The sequence below is a fragment of the Scyliorhinus torazame genome, chromosome 6, assembly GCF_047496885.1.
Source record: "Scyliorhinus torazame isolate Kashiwa2021f chromosome 6, sScyTor2.1, whole genome shotgun sequence".
In the NCBI taxonomy this organism is placed as follows: domain Eukaryota; kingdom Metazoa; phylum Chordata; class Chondrichthyes; order Carcharhiniformes; family Scyliorhinidae; genus Scyliorhinus; species Scyliorhinus torazame.
The window spans coordinates 290,132,050-290,150,328 of record NC_092712.1 but is presented as its reverse complement, the minus strand read 5'-3'; the positions used below and the strand labels follow the sequence as shown (position 1 = coordinate 290,150,328).

The following is an 18,279-nucleotide window of genomic DNA, read 5'->3' as shown; positions in this document are numbered from 1 at the left end:
CTCAACTATTTCACTATAAAGTCTTTGCTCCCAGTCTACCTTAGCTAGTTCTTCTCTCATCCCATTGTAATCTCCTTTGTTTAAGCACAAAACACTAGTGCTTGATTTTAGCTTCTCACCCTCCATCTGTATTTTAAATTCCACCATATTGTGATCGCTCCTTCCGAGACAATCCCTAACAATGAGATCCTGAATCAATCCTGTCTCATTACACAGGACCAGATCTAGGACCGCTTGTTCCCTCGTAGGTTCCATTACATACTGTTCTGGGAAACTATCGCGGATACATTCTATAAACTCCTCCTCAAGGCTGCCTTGACCGACCTGGTTAAACCAATCAACATGTAGATTAAAATCCCCCATGATAACTGCTGTACCATTTCTACATGTATCTGTTATTTCTTTGTTTATTGCCTGCCCCACCATAATGTTACTATTTGGTGGCCTATAGACTACTCCTATCAGTGACCTTTTCGCCTTACTATTCCTGATTTCCACCCAAATGGATTCAACCTTATCCTCCATAGCACCGATGTCATCCCTTACTGTTGCCCGGATGTCATCCTTAAATAACAGAGCTACACCACCTCCTTTACCATCCACTCTGTCCTTCCGAAAAGTTTGATACCCTCGGATATTTAACTCCCAGTCGTGACCATCCTTTAACCATGTTTCAGTAATGGCCACTAAATCATAGTCATTCACGATGATTTGCGCCATCAACTCATTTACCTTATTCCGAATACTACGAGCATTCAGGTAAAGTACACTTATGTTGGCTTTTTTACCTCTGTTCTGAATCTTAACACCTCGATCAGTAACCTCTCCTAAGTTATATTTCCTCTTAACCTTTCTCCTAATTTTCCTTGTCGTCGCACCCATATCTTCATGTAACAACCTGCCGCGTCGCTTCCCATTAATGTTTTCACTTCCCGTTTTATTTCTTTTAGTATTCCTGGTCCTATTCACTGAGCTCCCCTCAGTCACTGTACATTGTACTGTCGCCCTTTTTGATTTTTGACTATGGCTTCTCTGCCTTACACTTTCCCCCTTACTGCCTTTTATTTCTGTCCCTGTTTTGCTACCTTCCAACTTCCTGCATCGGTTCCCATCCCCCTACCACATTAGTTTAAACTCTCCCCAACAGCTCTAGCAAACACCCCCCCTAGGACATCGGTTCCAGTCCTGCCCAGGTGCAGACCGTCCGGTTTGTACTGGTCCCACCTCCCCCAGAACATGTCCCAATGTCCCAGGAATTTGAATCCCTCCCTCTTGCACCATCTCTCGAGCCACGTATTCATCCTCTCCATCCTGACATTCCTACTCTGACTAGCTCGTGGCACTGGTAGCAATCCTGAGATTACTACCTTTGAGGTCCTACTTTTTAGTTTAACTCCTAGCTCCCTAAATTCAGCTTGTAGGACCTCGTCCCATTTTTTACCTATATCGTTGGTGCCTATGTGCACCATGACAGCTGGCTGTTCACCCCCCCCCCCCCCCCCCCCCCCCAGAATGTCCTGCAGCCGCTCCGAGACATCCTTGACCCTTGCACCAGGGAGGCAACATACCATCCTGGAGTCTCGATCTGTGTTGTAGGTCGACTTGAGTGGGTTTGTGATCTGTAGCCCTTTCGGGATCTTGTCTGCTTTCTTGCATCTTTGTAGAAACTTAATATCAACCGATGTTATACACCAGATACATCGATGACATTTTTTTCCTTTGGACCCACGGCGAAGAATCACTGAAACGACTACACGATGACATTAATAAGTTCCATCCAACCATCAGACTCACCATGGACTACTCTCCAAAATCAGTTGCATTCTTGGACACACTCGTCTCCATCAAGGACGGTCACCTCAGCACTTCGCTTTACCGCAAACCCACAGATAACCTCATGATGCTCCACTTCTCCAGCTTCCACCCTAAACACATTAAAGAAGCCATCACCTATGGACAAGCGCTCCGTATACACAGGATCTGCTCAGACGAGGAGGAGCGTAACAGACATCTACAGACGTTGAAAGATGCCCTCGTACGAACGGGATATGGCACTCGACTCATCGATCGACAGTTCCAACGCGCCACAGCGAAAAACCGGACTGACCTCCTCAGAAGACAAACATGGGACACATCCGACAGAATACCCTTCGTCGTCCAGTACTTCCCCGGAGCGGAGAAACTACGTCATCTTCTTCACAGCCTTCAACACGTCATTGATGATGATGAACATCTTGCCAAGGTCATCCCCACACCCCCACTACTTGCCTTCAAACAACCGCGCAACCTCAAACGAACCATTGTTTGCAGCAAACTACCCAGTCTTCAGAACAGTGACCTCGACACCACACAACCCTGTCATGGCAATCTCTGCAAGACGTGCCAGATCATCGACATGGATACCACTATTACACGTGAGAACACCACCCACCAGGTACGCGATACATACTCGTGCGACTCGGCCAACGTTGTCTACCTCATACGCTGCAGGAAAGGATGTCCCGAAGCATGGTACATTGGCGAGACCATGCAGACGCTGCGACAACGAATGAACGGACATCGCGCAACAATCACCAGGCAGGAATGTTCCCTTCCAGTCGGGGAACACTTCAGCAGTCAAGGGCATTCAGCCTCTGATCTCCGGGTAAGCGTTCTCCAAGGCGGCCTTCAGGACCCGCGACAACGCAGAATCGCCGAGCAGAAACTTATAGCCAAGTTCTGCACACATGAGTGCGGCCTCAACCGGGACCTGGGATTCATGTCGCATTACATTCATCCCCCACCATCTGGCCTGCGAAATCCTACCAACTGTCCTGGCTTGGTACAATTCACACCTCTTTAACCTGGTGTTACTCCATCCCTGGATCTGTAAAGATTTAATCACCTGCTAATGGTCGCATTCCAAACATTGTTTGGCATCTTTGAATTTATCTATATATGTGTTTCTGGAACAGACCTCTTCATTCACCTGAGGAAGGAGCAGCGCTCCGAAAGCTAGTGACATCGAAACAAACCTGTTGGACTTTAACCTGGTGTTGTAAGACTTCGTACTGTGCTCACCCCAGTCCAATGCCGGCATCTCCACATCATAATATACACCAGTATATTATGGTGCAGACACACACACACACACACTGATGGACATGCAGTGGGACCAATCAGCATACACAACACCGCAGCCAATCACCAGTGAGAGCACACGCTATAAAGACAGGGGACAGGAGACATTCTAGTAGCAGCCAGCTCGGAGCACAGAGCTCACAGCCTGCAACACAGACATTCACCATGTGCTGAGTGCATCACCTGGTTAGGACTAGGCAAGGGTCAACAGTTAAAGCTAGTATTGCATTTACCCACAGTTCAAGTATGTTAATATAGTTAACCTTATAAATAAAATAGAGTTGCACCACTTCCAGTGTTGGTGACCTGTTTGTGATCCAGAACACCCAACTCATCACTCCCTTTGATAATATTAAGGCATCAGCCACATTAGACAAGCCATATTGTGAAACCAACAAGCCGGAGGTCAAAGACGTAACTGCAGCTTATGATGATATTACAATGGTGCAAATGATGGAAAATCTGTGGAATAACAACAACTTGCATTTATATAGCCCTCTTGCCATTGTAAACTTCACGAGGCGCTTCACAGGTGCGTAATGTGACACAATCTGACACAGAGTCACATAAGGATGAGCAAAAACCTGGTCAGAGATGTACATTTTTAAGGAGTATCTCAGAGAGAGAGAAATGTGGAAGGGTTTAGGACATGAACTCCAGGACTTAGGGCCTAGACTGCCAAAGGGACAGCTGCAATGTTGGAGGGCGGGGTGGGAAAATCCAGGATGCGTCAAGTCATCAGAATTGCAGGAACACTGGGTTGTAGGGCTGGAGGGATTTGCACAACGAGAGAGGTTGTTAGTCCATGGAAGAATTTGAATAGGAGAACGAGAGACAGTGTAGGTCAGTGAGCACATGTGCTTTTAAAAAAATAAATTTAGTGTACCCAATTCATTTTTTCCAATTAATAAGGGCAATTTAGCATGACCAATCCACCTACCCTGCACATCTTTGGGTTGTGAGGGCGAAACCCACGCAAACACAGGGAGAATGTGCAAAGTCCACACGGACAGTGACCCAGAGCCATTATCGAAACTGGGACCTTGGCACCATGAGGCAGCAATGCTAACCACTGCGCCACCATGCTGCTCGAGTGAGCACATGGTTGATGGGTGAACAGAACTTGGTATGAATTTGGATATGGGCAGCATCTCTGTCATTTGCATAAGAATAGAATATGTCTGTCTATGTGTGGGTGAATGTTTTTACATGTCTTTTAACTGCTGGTGAAACATTGTGGAAAATGGCAAAAAGGTCAGAGGAAAGGTTCCAGAGGAAGTTCTGCTTTGTCTGTTCAGGAAGTGGTGGAAACTTTGGCCGAAGTCTTGCATTAATTGACCTCCGTTAGAACAAAAGACTAGATCGCGGAGACCAATGTACACTTGAGATGAAGAATGAGGAGGAATAGTCGACTGTTAGACTTGATGCAATGCACCTTTATCATTGTTGGATCAAAATTCCTGGACTGCCTACGCAACAGAAGCTGCAGGATGGAGCAGCTCAAGAAGAAGACCCACAATCATATTCTGAAGGGAAATCAGGGCGGAAAATGAGTGCTAGTTTTAACAGCAATGCCCATATCCCAAGATTAAGTTGTGTTTTTTATTCATGAACTCTTGGTGAATCAATTCCAATAATAATCGTGATGGTTATGTTTTGAATGTTTTATTCCAATTCTTCGCTGACACTTCATCCGCAGAGGTTGTATCTTCTGAAGCTTTTTTAACCAGACCTTTCCAATCTGAAGAGCAGCGAGACAGATATGCAAACAGAGGATACAGACCTATTTATGCTGGGGGTAAAAAGCAATTTGAGTGACCTATCTAACAGATACAAATATTGCACATTCTATCCAATCCAAGCAACAAAAAGCTTAGCTGAAAAATTAGATTATGGAACAGGGAGTGAACTGTAAAACTCTGATGGGCAAAACTTTGTGACACTAAGTTGGCAACTTCAAAGGAGAGCCTTGCAGTCTACATCTGCAAGTTGATGAAGCAGGTCAACTCTGACACTGGCATCCATTCCAAGGCTACGAACATTACAACTCCTTTCTAAATTATATTTTCAAGCGCAACATCGTAGAAACATCTTTCTCAACCCATTACAAGCAGCTTTCTTGGGAGATCCAGATGACTCTGATCCAGATGACAGCATTATAGAGAAAAAAGAAAAGCCCGCGTTTAAATAGCGCCTGTTGTGGTGGACGTCTTCCAATTAAGCATAGGAGACCCTGGGACATGTTACAATTGTTTCTTCATGATCCAAGTGTGGAGGGAACGACCCCAGAGAAACCTATGAAGGAGCAGTGTCCTCTAATACATCACAGTGACAGCATTCTAATAAAGCTCTCACAGGGAGAGCAAGGGTCTAACAATTCCAGTCTCAATGGCGCCGATGGGGTCAGCAGGATTTGCTCCAGTTTCCGTGCCAAAAATGACAGCCAAATTTTGGGAAGATTCTGCTGTCTGTATCCATGACTTAGAAGAGAGGGCTGTATTAGAAAGCTCTTCTTGTGAGAGCATTCCAATACAGCTCTCTCTCTGTCTCTCTCGCTCGAGAGAGAGCATTCTAATACAGCTCTCACTTCCAAGTCACATACACAGAGGGCAGGGTGTACCCCAAATTGTCATTTTTGGCATGAATACCGGCGAAAATCCCGTACGTCCCGGCGGGTCCATTTAGACTGGAATTGTTGGACTCTTGGAAAAAATATTTGTGATAAAAATGCAACGCCTGTGATGCAATGAGTCTGATTCGCTCACACGGGCTGGTCCGGCCTCCGGCCGCTGGTCAGGCCCTGCAGCTGCCTGGTCTCAAGGTGCTCAATGCTCCAACATCAGTGCAGCTGCTGTTGTTGTTGGAGTCTTTCCTCCTCCATCACATGAACATGTAATTAAGTATCACTGCCAGCTTTCTCCACAGGCTCTAATGCAAAATATGGAATGAAACTGTGAGAGAACAGACAGAGGGGTTAATCTACGGTGACTGACTCATGACCATTCCTGCACCAGTTGGCCATCCTTACTTGGGAGCAACCAGTCGAGGTACATCACCTGCAGCACACAAGCTCTCACTAATATTAATTCCCATCCCGTCTCCAACACTGGGCAGTTCCTGGGATGATCTCTCACCCACTCAGCCTCACAAGTAAACATCAGTTTACCAGCGCCTTCCATTGCTCATGGGATCACTGAAGATTCTGACATGAGGGAAATTGTTTTCTGGTCACACCTGGACACTGACATTTGAAAATGAAATGAAAATGAAATTAAATGAAAATCGCTTATTGTCACAAGTAGGCTTCAAATGAAGTTACTGTGAAAAGCCCCTAGTCGCCACATTCCGGCGCCTGTTCGGGGAGGCTGGTACGGGAATTGAACCGTGTCGCTGGCCTGCCTTGGCCTGCTTTAAAAGCCAGCGATTTCATTGGGAAGGAGGGAGGGATCCAAGGGGCCACTAATGCAGGAGCTGGGGACCCTGGGTAAAGGTGAATCGCTTGGCCCTTATTTCTGAGGCAATAGTACTGAAAGCTGAGGCTCAGCCTTGGATTTAGCACTGTGGGGAGCTGATAGTGCAAAGTGTTAACTCCTGAGAGTCAATCAGTGTCACAGGTATGAATCTCAGCTTACTAAGTGGGCATAATTGGTTCTTCCTTCAGTGCTAAGCTGTGCTAAAAGGTACCCGGGTAACTCAAGCGGCAGCCATAAGGGAGCCCATTGCTGTCACCCCTCCCTGGATAGTAATTCCTCAGCTGCAGCCGGCGCCCACCCCCACCCCCCTCCCCCCAAGGAGGGGGCACCAACAAGCATTATCTTGTGGGCACCCATCCACCCAGCTAGCTGGCCAGACTGCATTATAACACCTTTATATTCAAGAAGTTAACCTACTCGCGTCTTGCAGAATGAATGAAGGAAGAGGCTCTGCAGATCAAAATGTGGTCAAAATACTCCCGGCTGTCGGGACTAAAATGAGAGTGAAAATTAAAGGACACATCTTTATTGTGAAAATTCAGAACTTCTTAGGGGGGGGGGGGGGGGGATCTGTTTGTCAGGAGATTGAGATATACGGCAGGAGAAACTATATCCGAACTGACCCTGTGAGATGAGACATAATTGATTCTCAACTGTCCATTGATAGTTAAGTCTATTAGTTGGGAAGGGAGAAAGCCTGAAGATTAGAGGAGGTAAGAGAGGGCATTGGGAATAGATTTTTGTGTCAGACTAAGTAAGAGTCCATAGAGTCTTGGATCACAAGAAGTGAGAACCTTCTTCTTCAGATGTAGATAGTTAGGAACTCGCTCAGCTGCTTCCCGCTCTTCCCCAGTCCACCGGGTCAAACATTGCGTACTACTCCTTGCTGCACTCGCATCCTTTTCTGGATGCTATCCCAACTCCTGTTTTGCTCTCTTTGAGCCTATTTTGTCCATGAGACCAATGGCCTGCTCCCTAGATTATTGTTTCCTGCAATTCCATGTTTGAATTGCTCCAATAAGGATTCCAGCCTTGCCATAATTTTAAGTGGTCCTATAAAATTGCAAATTAAGTCTTTGTGACTGAGTGTGAAAAACCATCCCTTCCCATCTACCTCGAGCTATCTTTGACACAATTGATGCCGCCATCTTGTTTCAACACCTCTCCTCCATCGTCCAATTAGAATTGCCCTTGGTTGTATTCTTCAAGAAACGCTACTGGTGAGTATGGGCAGCACGGTAGCATAGTGGTTAGCACAATTGCTTCACAGCTCCAGGGTCCCAGGTTCGATTCCGGCTTGGGTCACTGTCTGTGTGGAGTCTGCACATCCTCCCCGTGTGTGCGTGGGTTTCCTCCGGGTGCTCTGGTATCCTCCCACAGTCCAAAGATGTGCAGGTTAGGTGGATTGGCCATGATAAAGTGCCCTTAGTGTTCAAAAATTTCCCTTAGTGTTGGGTGGGGTTTCTGGGTTATGGGGATAGGGTGGCAGTGTTGACCTTGGGTCGGGTGCTCTTTCCAAGAGCCGGTGCAGACTCGATGGGCCAAATGGCCTCCTTCTGCACTGTAAATTCTATGATAATCTATGAATCACCTGCAATGCCTTCTCTTCAAATTCTTGCATCCTTACCCGTGGAGTGCCCCAAGCATGGACCCTTAGTCCCCATCTAATTCTTATCAACATTTGACACGTCATCTGAAAACATAGAGTTGATTTCTGCGTGTACACTGTTGATACGCAGCTCCATCCCATCGCCACCTCTCTTCTGCACTGTTGCTCATTCTTGACTTTGTTACCTCTATACCTGCCTATTCCATCAAACTCCTGGCCGGACCGCTGTAAACTTGAGGTCATTAAAAACTCTGCTGCCCGTGTCCTAACGTTGACATTGGCTCCCTGTCCAACAATGCCTCAATTTAAAAAATCTCCTCCTTACTTTCAAATGCCTGCATGGTCTTACTCCTCATTATCACTGTCATCTCCTTTTTCCCTACAGTTTAGCATTTTAAAAATTCATTCATGGGAAGTGGGTGTCGCTGGCCAGCATTTATTGCCCTCTCTAATTGCCCTGGAGAAGGTGATGGTGAGCTCCATTCTTGAACTGCTGCAGGTCATGTCATATAAATACACGCACAGTGATGTTAGGGAGGGAGTTCCAGGATTTTGATCCAGCAACAGTGAAGGAACGTCGCCACATTTCCAAGTCATGGAGGGTGAGTGGCCTGGAGGGGAACCTCCAGTTGGTGGTGTTCCCATGCATCTGCTAACCTTGTCCTTCTAGATGGGAGCAGTGATGTGTTTGGAAGGTGTTGCTTTCTTTATTTGGTTCTAAATATGGCGGTCAATATGGTCGCCTTCCTTAAGTCTAATTACGTTTGCTTTAGAGTCGCCAGGTATCTTTCGATACCGCCACAAGGTTCAAACCCAAATACTGATCAAAGAGCCAATACACCAGTTAGTAGTTCAAAGTCAATGCTATTTATTTACACACACAGTAATATCTACTTATGCACAAAATACTACAGACTAAACTATCACTACTGCTAAAGCCTATACTTAGCTTCGGGCGGCCACTCAGTCAGAGGAACAATGGCCATTGTTCGGTTCTGAGACTGCTGGGGTCGAAGTGGTGAAGGGGAATAGCTAAGGTCGTCCGTCTGGTAGCGAGCGTTGACCTTGGACTTACTTGCTTCTGGTGTAGCTGGTGGAAGGGTCTCTCCGCTTGAAAGCCGATTCCAAGAGAGCGATTCTCTCTTGGGGCCTTCTTCTTATACCCGAAGGGGTTTCGCGCGCTTTTGGACGGGCCTTGAACTTGGCCCCAATCAATTGGGCCGTATCTTGATCACTTGTATTGATCTTGACCAATAAAGGGGTGGGTGCCCTGATGGCTAAGCGTGTCCTAGGTGGCCGTTGGCCTGGCTTTATTTGTGCTTTCGGTTTGGGGAACTGGCGCCGTGAGGTCTGGAGCCAGATCGGTTACTTGAGTATCTCCCTTTGTTCCCGGAGATGGGCCATCAATATGCTAATAGACCTACAGCTTCAGTCTCGTCTGGGAGCTGCGATTCCAATACATGTACAGGCTCTGTGCCTGCTTGCTTTCTTAGCATTGTCCATAGTTCCCTGAAATCTTTGCAAACATCCATTTTGTATTCTGGAAGTGGCCATCCCAGATGGCTACAAACGTGCTGCCTAAGGGGCCTTGGCAAGTTGGGCCGCCCAGCTGGTACATGATACACAAATTGCTGCTACTACGCACAGATGATGGAGGGAGTGAATGTTTCTGGGTTGAGAGCCAATCAAGCAGGCTGCTCTGTCCCGGATGGTGTCAAGATTCTTGACTATTGTTGGAGCTGCACTCATCCAGGCAAATGGAGAGTATTCCATCACACAACTGACTTGTGCCTTGTAGATCCTGGAAAGGTTTTGGGAAGTTCAAGAGGTGAGTTACTCATTACATGATTCCTAGCCTCTAGCCTGCTCTTATAGCCACAGTATTTATATGGCTAGTCCAGTTCAGTTTCTGGTCAATGGTAACCCCCAGGATGTTGCTAGTGGGGGTTTCAGCAATGGCAATGCCATTGAATGTCAACGGGTAATGGTTGGATTCTCTTTTGTTGGAGATAATCATCGCCTGGCACTTCTGGGGCGTCATTCTCCGCCGGCGGGAGTCTCCGTTTTGCCGGCGCCCGTGGGTTTCCCGACGGCGTGGGGCTGCCCCACAATGGGAAACCCCATTGACCGGCCGGTGTAACGGAGCATCCCGCCGGCGGGTCGGGGCAGAAATGTGGCGTGGCGGGATGGAGAATTTCGCTCCTGAGGTGTGAACGTTACTTGCCACATGTTAGCTCAAGTCTGGATATTGTCCTGATCTTGCTGCATTTAGACATGGACTGCTTTAGTATCTGAGGAGTCGCGAATGGTGCTGAACATTGGGCAATCGTCAGCCAACATTCCCAGCTATGATATTATGACGGAAGGCCATTGATGAAGCAGCTGAAGATTGGGCCTAGGATGCTACCCTGAGAAACTCCCGCAGTGATGTCCTGGAACTGAGTGAACTTTGTGAATGAGCAGTGGGGAGAACACATCCTGAGCGAGGCACAGCCAGAGTGAGTGGGTATCAGGAATTTGTAGCATAGTGGGAATTCGGTACAAAAGGCAAAGGGGTGCTCTTTCGCTTTTTAATTGTTTCACTCTTCAGAGAGTGGTCTAGCCCTGTTGCAGCAGTCGAGGCTACATGGGAGAGAGCTGATTGGTGAATAGTGGGTAAGGTCAGGTAAGTATTTGCTACTTTTATTGCTTATAGTTTGTCAGGTCTTTTGTGGTCTATTGTTTGTAAAGGCTATATTCTGTCGTAATAAGGACCAGGAAAGAGGTGCCAAAGAGTGTTTGATATTATCTGAGATTAAGCATCTTCCAAATGTTTAATGCGAGCTCCAAGCCATGTGTGCTCCCCGTGCACCATGTGGAAAACAGGAACATTTCCAGTGCCCGGGGCCAGCATGTGTGGAGGAAATGTCTCCAGCTGCAGCTCCTGGAAACTTGGTTTTGGAGCTAGAGAGGTGGCTTGAACCGTTGTGGAGCATCCACGAGGTGGAGTGTATCGTGGATAGCACGTATAGAGAGGTGGTCACACCGCAGGCTCCGATTCCACAGGAGGAAGGGAATGGGTGACCACCAGGCACAGCAAGAGGATTAGGCAGGCAGTGCAGGAATCTCCTGTGGCCTCCCAGGGGATAGCATCAGCAGCCAAATTTGTTCCACCAAAGTTGGCTCTGCTACACAGGGGAGGGGTAAAAAGTGTGGGTACGCAATAGTTATAGGGAATTCAATTGTAAGGGGAATAGATAGGCATTTCTGTGGCCACAAATGAGACTCCAGGATGGTATGTTGCCTCCCTGATGCTAGGGTCAAGAATATCTTGGAGCAGTTACAGGATATTCTGGAGGGGGAGAGTGAACAGCCAGTGGTCGTGGTGCACATTGGTACAAGCGACATAGATTTAAAAAAAAAAGGATAAGGTCCTAAAAGCAGAATATAGTGCTATGGGAAGTAAGTTTGAAAAGTAGGGCGTCAAAGATGGTGATATCAGGATTACTATCAGTGCCATGTGCTGGTCAGAGTAAAAATGCAGGATATATTGGATGATTACATGGCTGAAGAGATGGTGCGAGGGGAGGGTTTCAGAAATATGTAGAGGACTAGGGCACCCACGCTGCTGGCTTCTGTAAATTATCAATAATTACCTTTAATGTTTCTAATGAGTGTGCGAAAATGCATTATTACACTACCCCTTTGGCTAAAGCTTTCCAACATCTGTCTTATATCTCCTTCAATGACTCAGTGTCAAATTTTAATTTGATAGTGCTGCTGTGAAGCACTAGGGGATACTTTGCTGATTTGATGTATCATAAATACAAGTTGCTGTTGTTGCATTGTTGACAAGCAGTATTATTTCTTTGTGTTTCAGGGAGCATCAGGATTGTATGGCTTCAGGGGGTCCAAAGGCAGCCAAGGACTCCAAGGGAAAAGGGTTTGTGAAACAATCTCCTATTTTACCTATCTTCTGTCAATAGTTGCGTCCTTAAAAAAAAGGAATTTCGAAATAGGTCAACTGAAAAACTCAGAAAAGACAATTGCCCCTGAAGCAGAACTCAAGCCCTTCTCTGTCCGAAGGAGATCGCTGAAACAAAGTTGAAACAGCAATCTCTTCAAAGTTTGACTAGGAGAGCTGTCTTAATTTACAACGTCGTTGCTCCAGCTGCAATACCACTGGCAGTCACAGGGGGGGGTCCAAGAGCATCGTATCTGAGGGTTGTGAACGGATTCATTCCAATTCCTCATTCGCTTTAATTCTGATTTAATATAATGGTAATTCAGCTGTTTCTAACCTCTATTATGATAAGCATGTTGAAAACCAAAGTTGAACTTTTCATGTTTTAACACAAAAGCATTTTAGAGTAAAGCCCAAGAAGATATATCCATGACATACACAAAACTGTTACATATTTTAATGGCACACTGACCTCACTTTATGAACTACAACTTATGATCATAATGCAAATATTTAATTTCCAGCTCAACTCAAACGGCCCACTTCTGTGTTCCAAAGAAGAGTCATATTGAACTCCACAGATGCTGGCAGACTTGTCGAGTTTTGCTGCCACTTTCTGTTTTTATTTCAAGACCTGCAGTGGTATTTTGCTTTGATTTTTTTTTCTTCTTTTTTTTCCTTACGTTTTGAGGACCCAATTCACTTTTTCCAATTAAGGGGCAATTTAGCGTGGCCAATCCACCTACCCTACACATCTTTGGACTGTGGGGGCGAAACCCACGCAAACACGGGGAGAATGTGCAAGCTCCACATGGACAGTGACCCAGAGCCGGGATCGAACCTGGGACCTTGGCGCCGTGAGGCAGGAGTGCTAACCACTGTGCCACCGTGCTGCCCATTATGGATCCTCTTATGGACTGGCCTAATTAACACTACACCCCTGTAAGCTTCACCCGATGCCGGTGTTATGTAGTTACATTGTGTACCTTGTGTTGCCCTATTATATTTATTTCCTTTTCTTTCATGTACTTAATGATCTGTTGAGCTGCTCACAGAAAAATACTTTTCACTGTACCTCGGTACACGTGACAATAAACAAATCCAATCCAATCCATTATTTTGCTTTGATTTGATGGTCCACGTCTAGAAATTTGTGAGGATGAGCTCTACCTGTTGCTGATGGGATGACATCATGAACAAGTGAGAGATTTCCTCTGGCTAGTTTGGCTGTCAGTATCACTCTCTCCTCTGAGGGAGTAGGCTGGTAGTTCGAGCCACACTGCAGGCTCCAGAGTACATAACTAATACTGAAGAGAGTCAGAGGTGAAACTGAAGATCTGCCTGCCTGGTTAGATGGATGCTCATGGGGTTTTCTTAGAAATGGGCCAGGGAATTTGCCCAGCATGCCTCTGTCCGGAGATGCTATCAGCAACAAACTAACCAATCATCTCATTGCTGTTCCTGATATCTTATTGAGCGTTATTTTGGCTGCCATTATTACGTACAAAACAACAAATTGATGCACAAATGATCCTTTGTGAAGCATTTTGATTTGATTCTAAGAGACATATTCCTTGCTTTTCTAAAGCATCTTTTTGTTTAGTTTCTGATGAAACTGTAAATTTGTTCAACAAAACGCACTTGCAATGTTGCTGGAAGTGCCGGGGAGTAATCTCAATCATAGTTTGCATGTCGTAGCAAAGAAAAGTCACCACCACAAATTATACCAAACCCGCTTATTTTCCTCCTTCTCAAATTCACTCCATTTTGTCCATTTAACGGTTGAGATTTGAGCACATAATCTAGGCAGCCATTTCAGTGCAATTCTGAAGGAGTGCTGCAGTGTCCGAGTTACAGTCTGCAGAATGCAATATTAAACCAAGGCTCCAGTTGAAGTAAAGTTCCCATGGCACTATTTGAAGAGCCAGAGATGTCCAGGGCAATAGTTAACCCTCAACCAACATCACTAAATGAGTCTATCTGGTCATTTCTCATATTGTTATTTGTGGGGAATTGCTGTGCACAAATTGGTCGTCTCGTTTCCTAAATTGTAACACTGACTGCACTTTGAAAGTACTTCATTAATTGTGAAGTGCTCTGGGACATATTGAGGTCATGGGAAATGCTATATACATGCTGGTCTTCCTATAATTGTAAATGGAACTTCAATTAATCCTGCAATGTTCAAGAGCATAAATTATTTGTTGCATATACAACACTAAATGATAATAGCAAGTAAAACGTATGTTGACTAAAATTCTGTTGTTTACCATCAAAATTATCTGAAGGGTGAAACAGGAGACCCAGGTGAGAAAGGACAACCAGGGACAGTAGGACCTCGTGGACCACAGGTAAGTCAGGTCCCTCCTCAACAATGTTAGTTTTGTGTGTTCACTGAGGTTTAATGTTGATAAAATGGTGTTCTGCAAAGGCGGAACTGGTTGAGCACAGGACAAAAGGTTACGGTGACAGGTACAGATGGGATGTTTCATGATTTCTGAGTGTTTAGGAATGTACCCAGGAAATCAACTGGTCTACTTTGATTATGGGGTTAGCCAAGTGTATGGTATGAGTTTGGGACAATGTTAACCTGTGTCAATTGGAAAGTCACAGTTGTAGATGGTTTGCATGTTGCTCTGAGTTTCTGTTGGAGAGCAGGTGGTGAATGAAGTTGATGAATCATTAATTATAGTGCTGTCTTTTTAATGAAAATCACACAAGTTCCTTTAGCTGATAGACTCTTCTTTAAAATGGTGAATATTCAGGAGATTCCCAATGGATCGTAAATTATCAACAGCCTTTGGGAAAGGGGGATTAACAAGATACTTGATTCTTGAAGGAAATCTCAATTGAATACTTGAAATGAAATTTGCTTATTGTCACAAGTAGGCTTCAAATGAAGTTACTGTGAAAAGCCCCTAGTCGCCACATTCTGGCGCCTGTTCGGGGAGGCTGATACGGGAATTGAACCATGCTGCTGGCCTGACCTGGTCTGCTTTCAAAGCCAGCGATTTAGCCATGTGCTAAACCAGCCCCAGTATTGACTGATTAATAAGGAGCTTTTACCTCAATGGATGCCATTGACTGCCGATGTTCTGCTTTTCCACCATCTCAAACCTTAATCTCCCAACCGCTGTACAATCAGAGGCAGTGGAGACCCACTCTGTCATGGATCTTGTAATCGGCTATTAAAATGACAGTTTCTCTCGCAAGCAGCCTTAAACATGTGGTGATGATTCAGTGCTGCTTCTGTCGTTCTGCGGATGCACAGAACCAGTTTAAGCCCACTGCTCACGTTACAGCTGTGAACTGAGTCAGGGGGTTGGAAAACCCAGCTCGTGAGCGGCATGCCTCACAGGTTGAGCAATTTATTTCAGTGAAGTCAATCTTTGAGGCCTACTACGGATCTGTGGTGATGTTAAAAATTTAATTTGGAAGGCGACATGGGGTAGTTTATTTCACCGAAATTTCAGACAGCAAATAACACGAGGTAGAAGTCTGTAAAATTACCGTTAACTTCTAGAACAGGAAAGGAATAAACTGGAAGAAAACAAAACGTAATTGAATACATGGAGGGATAGGTTAATGGATGGAACAGCGGAGACAAGGTATGCTTCAGTAAAAATAAAGAGTGGAAGATTTTGTGAGTATAACTAACTGCAGTAGGTACAGTACAAGCAGGCATATTATACATTCACTTATGATCATGCTTATATCTGAACCGACCGTGATTGGAATATGGTATTGAGCTGCAACATTTACCGCGGGGATCTGAATGATCTGAATCCCACTCAGTTGGCTGGGATTATGTGAAGGTGGCAGGATTCATGCCTCTGGGGGTGAAAGCAGAGGGCAAATCTTCTTTGATGGGCAGTGGGATCTGGGGTGACATTTTACAGGTGCCAGTCAATTAAGTACAGGGTCCTGCCCTCAAGATTGCATTCAGAGGGTCAGCAGATTCAATCGTGCCACCGCTAGCGGTCACCTCTGTTGGGATTGGCTGCACTAGCTGGAAGAAGAGGATGCCTCAATGGACATGCACTCTTGAAATAAAGTAATTGGGGTATAGGGTGGTACTGGGGTCAGTTGGGCAGGCTCTGACGAGGGAGAAAGGGTGATCTCTGATTGCAGGTGACACCAATTCCTCGGGGCGCCATTGCCGTCAGGCTCCCCTCCATTGATGCTTTTATAGGTCTTGAATACATTGGAGGTAAATTTGACACTGTATGTTAATAAAACTCAATTGAAATTTAAAAAAGGAAAGAAATTTAAAGCTGATTCCATTTTATACCGCTGAACAAACCAAAATCACCCCCTGTCCCACTGAATTGACAACCTCCGTTTGGGAAGCTGCCAAGGCAGAGAATGAGAGCAGGGGGGGTATGGTTACTTGTGTACGAGTTCTAAGTGTGTGCCTATGTGCTTAGTGTAGTAGAGGTAGCACAGTCTTGAAGATTGTGCTCCCAGTACTAAGTTGTACTTGACATGAGTCTGGAAGGGGGAATCTGATAGAGCTCGATGCAGCCGACCACAGTGGTTCTGATTTTTTTCATCCTGTAAGAAGAGGACTTCTGAACGCAATTTGTAACGTAAAGATCGTGAATTTTGTTGCTTTCTGTATGTGGTGAGCTAACTTCACAAACGGAGGCTTCTCTGTGTTGTGTATAACCAAAGCATTGTCCGAACCAATGTATTTGTTTGGTTAATCTCTTGCAAAAGGGATTTAAAGATCTGTGTATTCTATTTCACGCTATACAGGGTTTGGATGGGATTGAAAGTCCTGGAAGGCCAGGGTCAAAAGGACAAAAGGTGATGACACAAATTTAATAATTGCACGTTTTCATCTTTTTAGTACTTTCACAGTAATCGTGAAACCCCGTGTCTGCCTGCGTTTCCTTCGGGTGCTCTGATTTCTTCCCACAGTCCAAGAATGTGCATGTTAGGTGGGATTATGGGGTTACAAGGATGGGGAGGGGGAGTGGGCCTAGGTAGGTTGCTATTTCGGAGGGTCAGTGCAGGATCCATGGGCTAAATGGTCTCCTTCTGAACTGTAGGGATTCTGTGGATCATTCTGTGGACCCAGCTTCTGTAGCCCTCTGCAATAAAGAAGTCCACAGATCTGTTACCCTCGCAGAGAAGAAATTCCTCCTCATCTCTGACTTACTCAGAGATTATGCCCTCTGGTCCTAGACTCTCCCACAAGGAGAAACAACCTCTCAGAGAAAAGCAGTTCTCCCTGATTTACCCCTAAACCAACACTGCATTAAGATTAACTAGTCATTATCTCTTTGCTGTTTGTGGGACCTTGCTGCCCAGAAATTGGCTGTGACGTTCCCTACATTACAGCAGTAAATACACATTGAAAACACTTTGCGACATCCTAAGGTTGTGAAAGCTGCTTTAAAAAATATATATATATCATAATCCTGGGGGGCAGATTCTCCGGTTCCACCCGCTGGAAGTGGGATTCTGTATCAACTGGAGAATCCCATGTTGAGGCAAAATTGAGCCAATTTAGCTCAGTTGGCTGAGCAGCTGGTTTGTGATGCAGAACGAGGCTAACAGCGTGGGTTCAATCCCCATACCGGCTGAGGTTATTCTCAATCTTTCCCCTCGCGTGTGGTGTCCTCAAGTTAAGTCACCACCGGTCAGCTCTCCCCCTCAAAGGGAAAAGCAGCCTATGGTCATCTGGGACTGTGGCGACTTTACTTTTATAAATGAAAATTTTGCAGTAATAAAATGAAATTGATCCCACCTGGACTCCAGGAACCTTTAAAAGTATTTTAGTATGCCAAGTTTAAAGGTCTCCCACTTTTTTTTCAAGTGCTTCCTAGAAAAAACAGCTGGGGGTGGCGCTGCCACTTCACTTTCTTGCTTTGCACATTGGCTGTCATATTGGCTACATGAAAACAGTCACTGAGGTAATGTTGGCTTTGTGTAACACTGTAAAATGGGTGATGGCAAGTTGGCAGTGCATATTACATCTCGCTAAATTTTTATTTCCGTCAGCTTCAACTTGCAAATAGTTAACATCTACCCAACTGCATTTCAAAGTGAGGGGGCTGGATTCTCCGATTCTGGGGCTATGTCCCCACACCAGCTTGGGAACGGTGGCGTTTAACGCCAGAACAAAT

At 45.5% G+C, this 18,279-nt stretch overlaps 1 protein-coding gene across 1 annotated transcript in view; it reads left to right on the top strand.

Annotated features, from left to right (window-relative positions):
* Positions 1-18,279, top strand: part of LOC140425489 (collagen alpha-6(VI) chain-like) — a 198,060-nt gene that overhangs the window by 132,275 nt on the left and 47,506 nt on the right. The window contains exons 26-28 of the mRNA XM_072509810.1: positions 12,062-12,124; positions 14,434-14,496; positions 16,904-16,954. Of these exons, the coding sequence (XP_072365911.1) occupies positions 12,062-12,124; positions 14,434-14,496; positions 16,904-16,954 (177 nt within the window). The remainder of the gene's footprint in view (positions 1-12,061; positions 12,125-14,433; positions 14,497-16,903; positions 16,955-18,279) is intronic.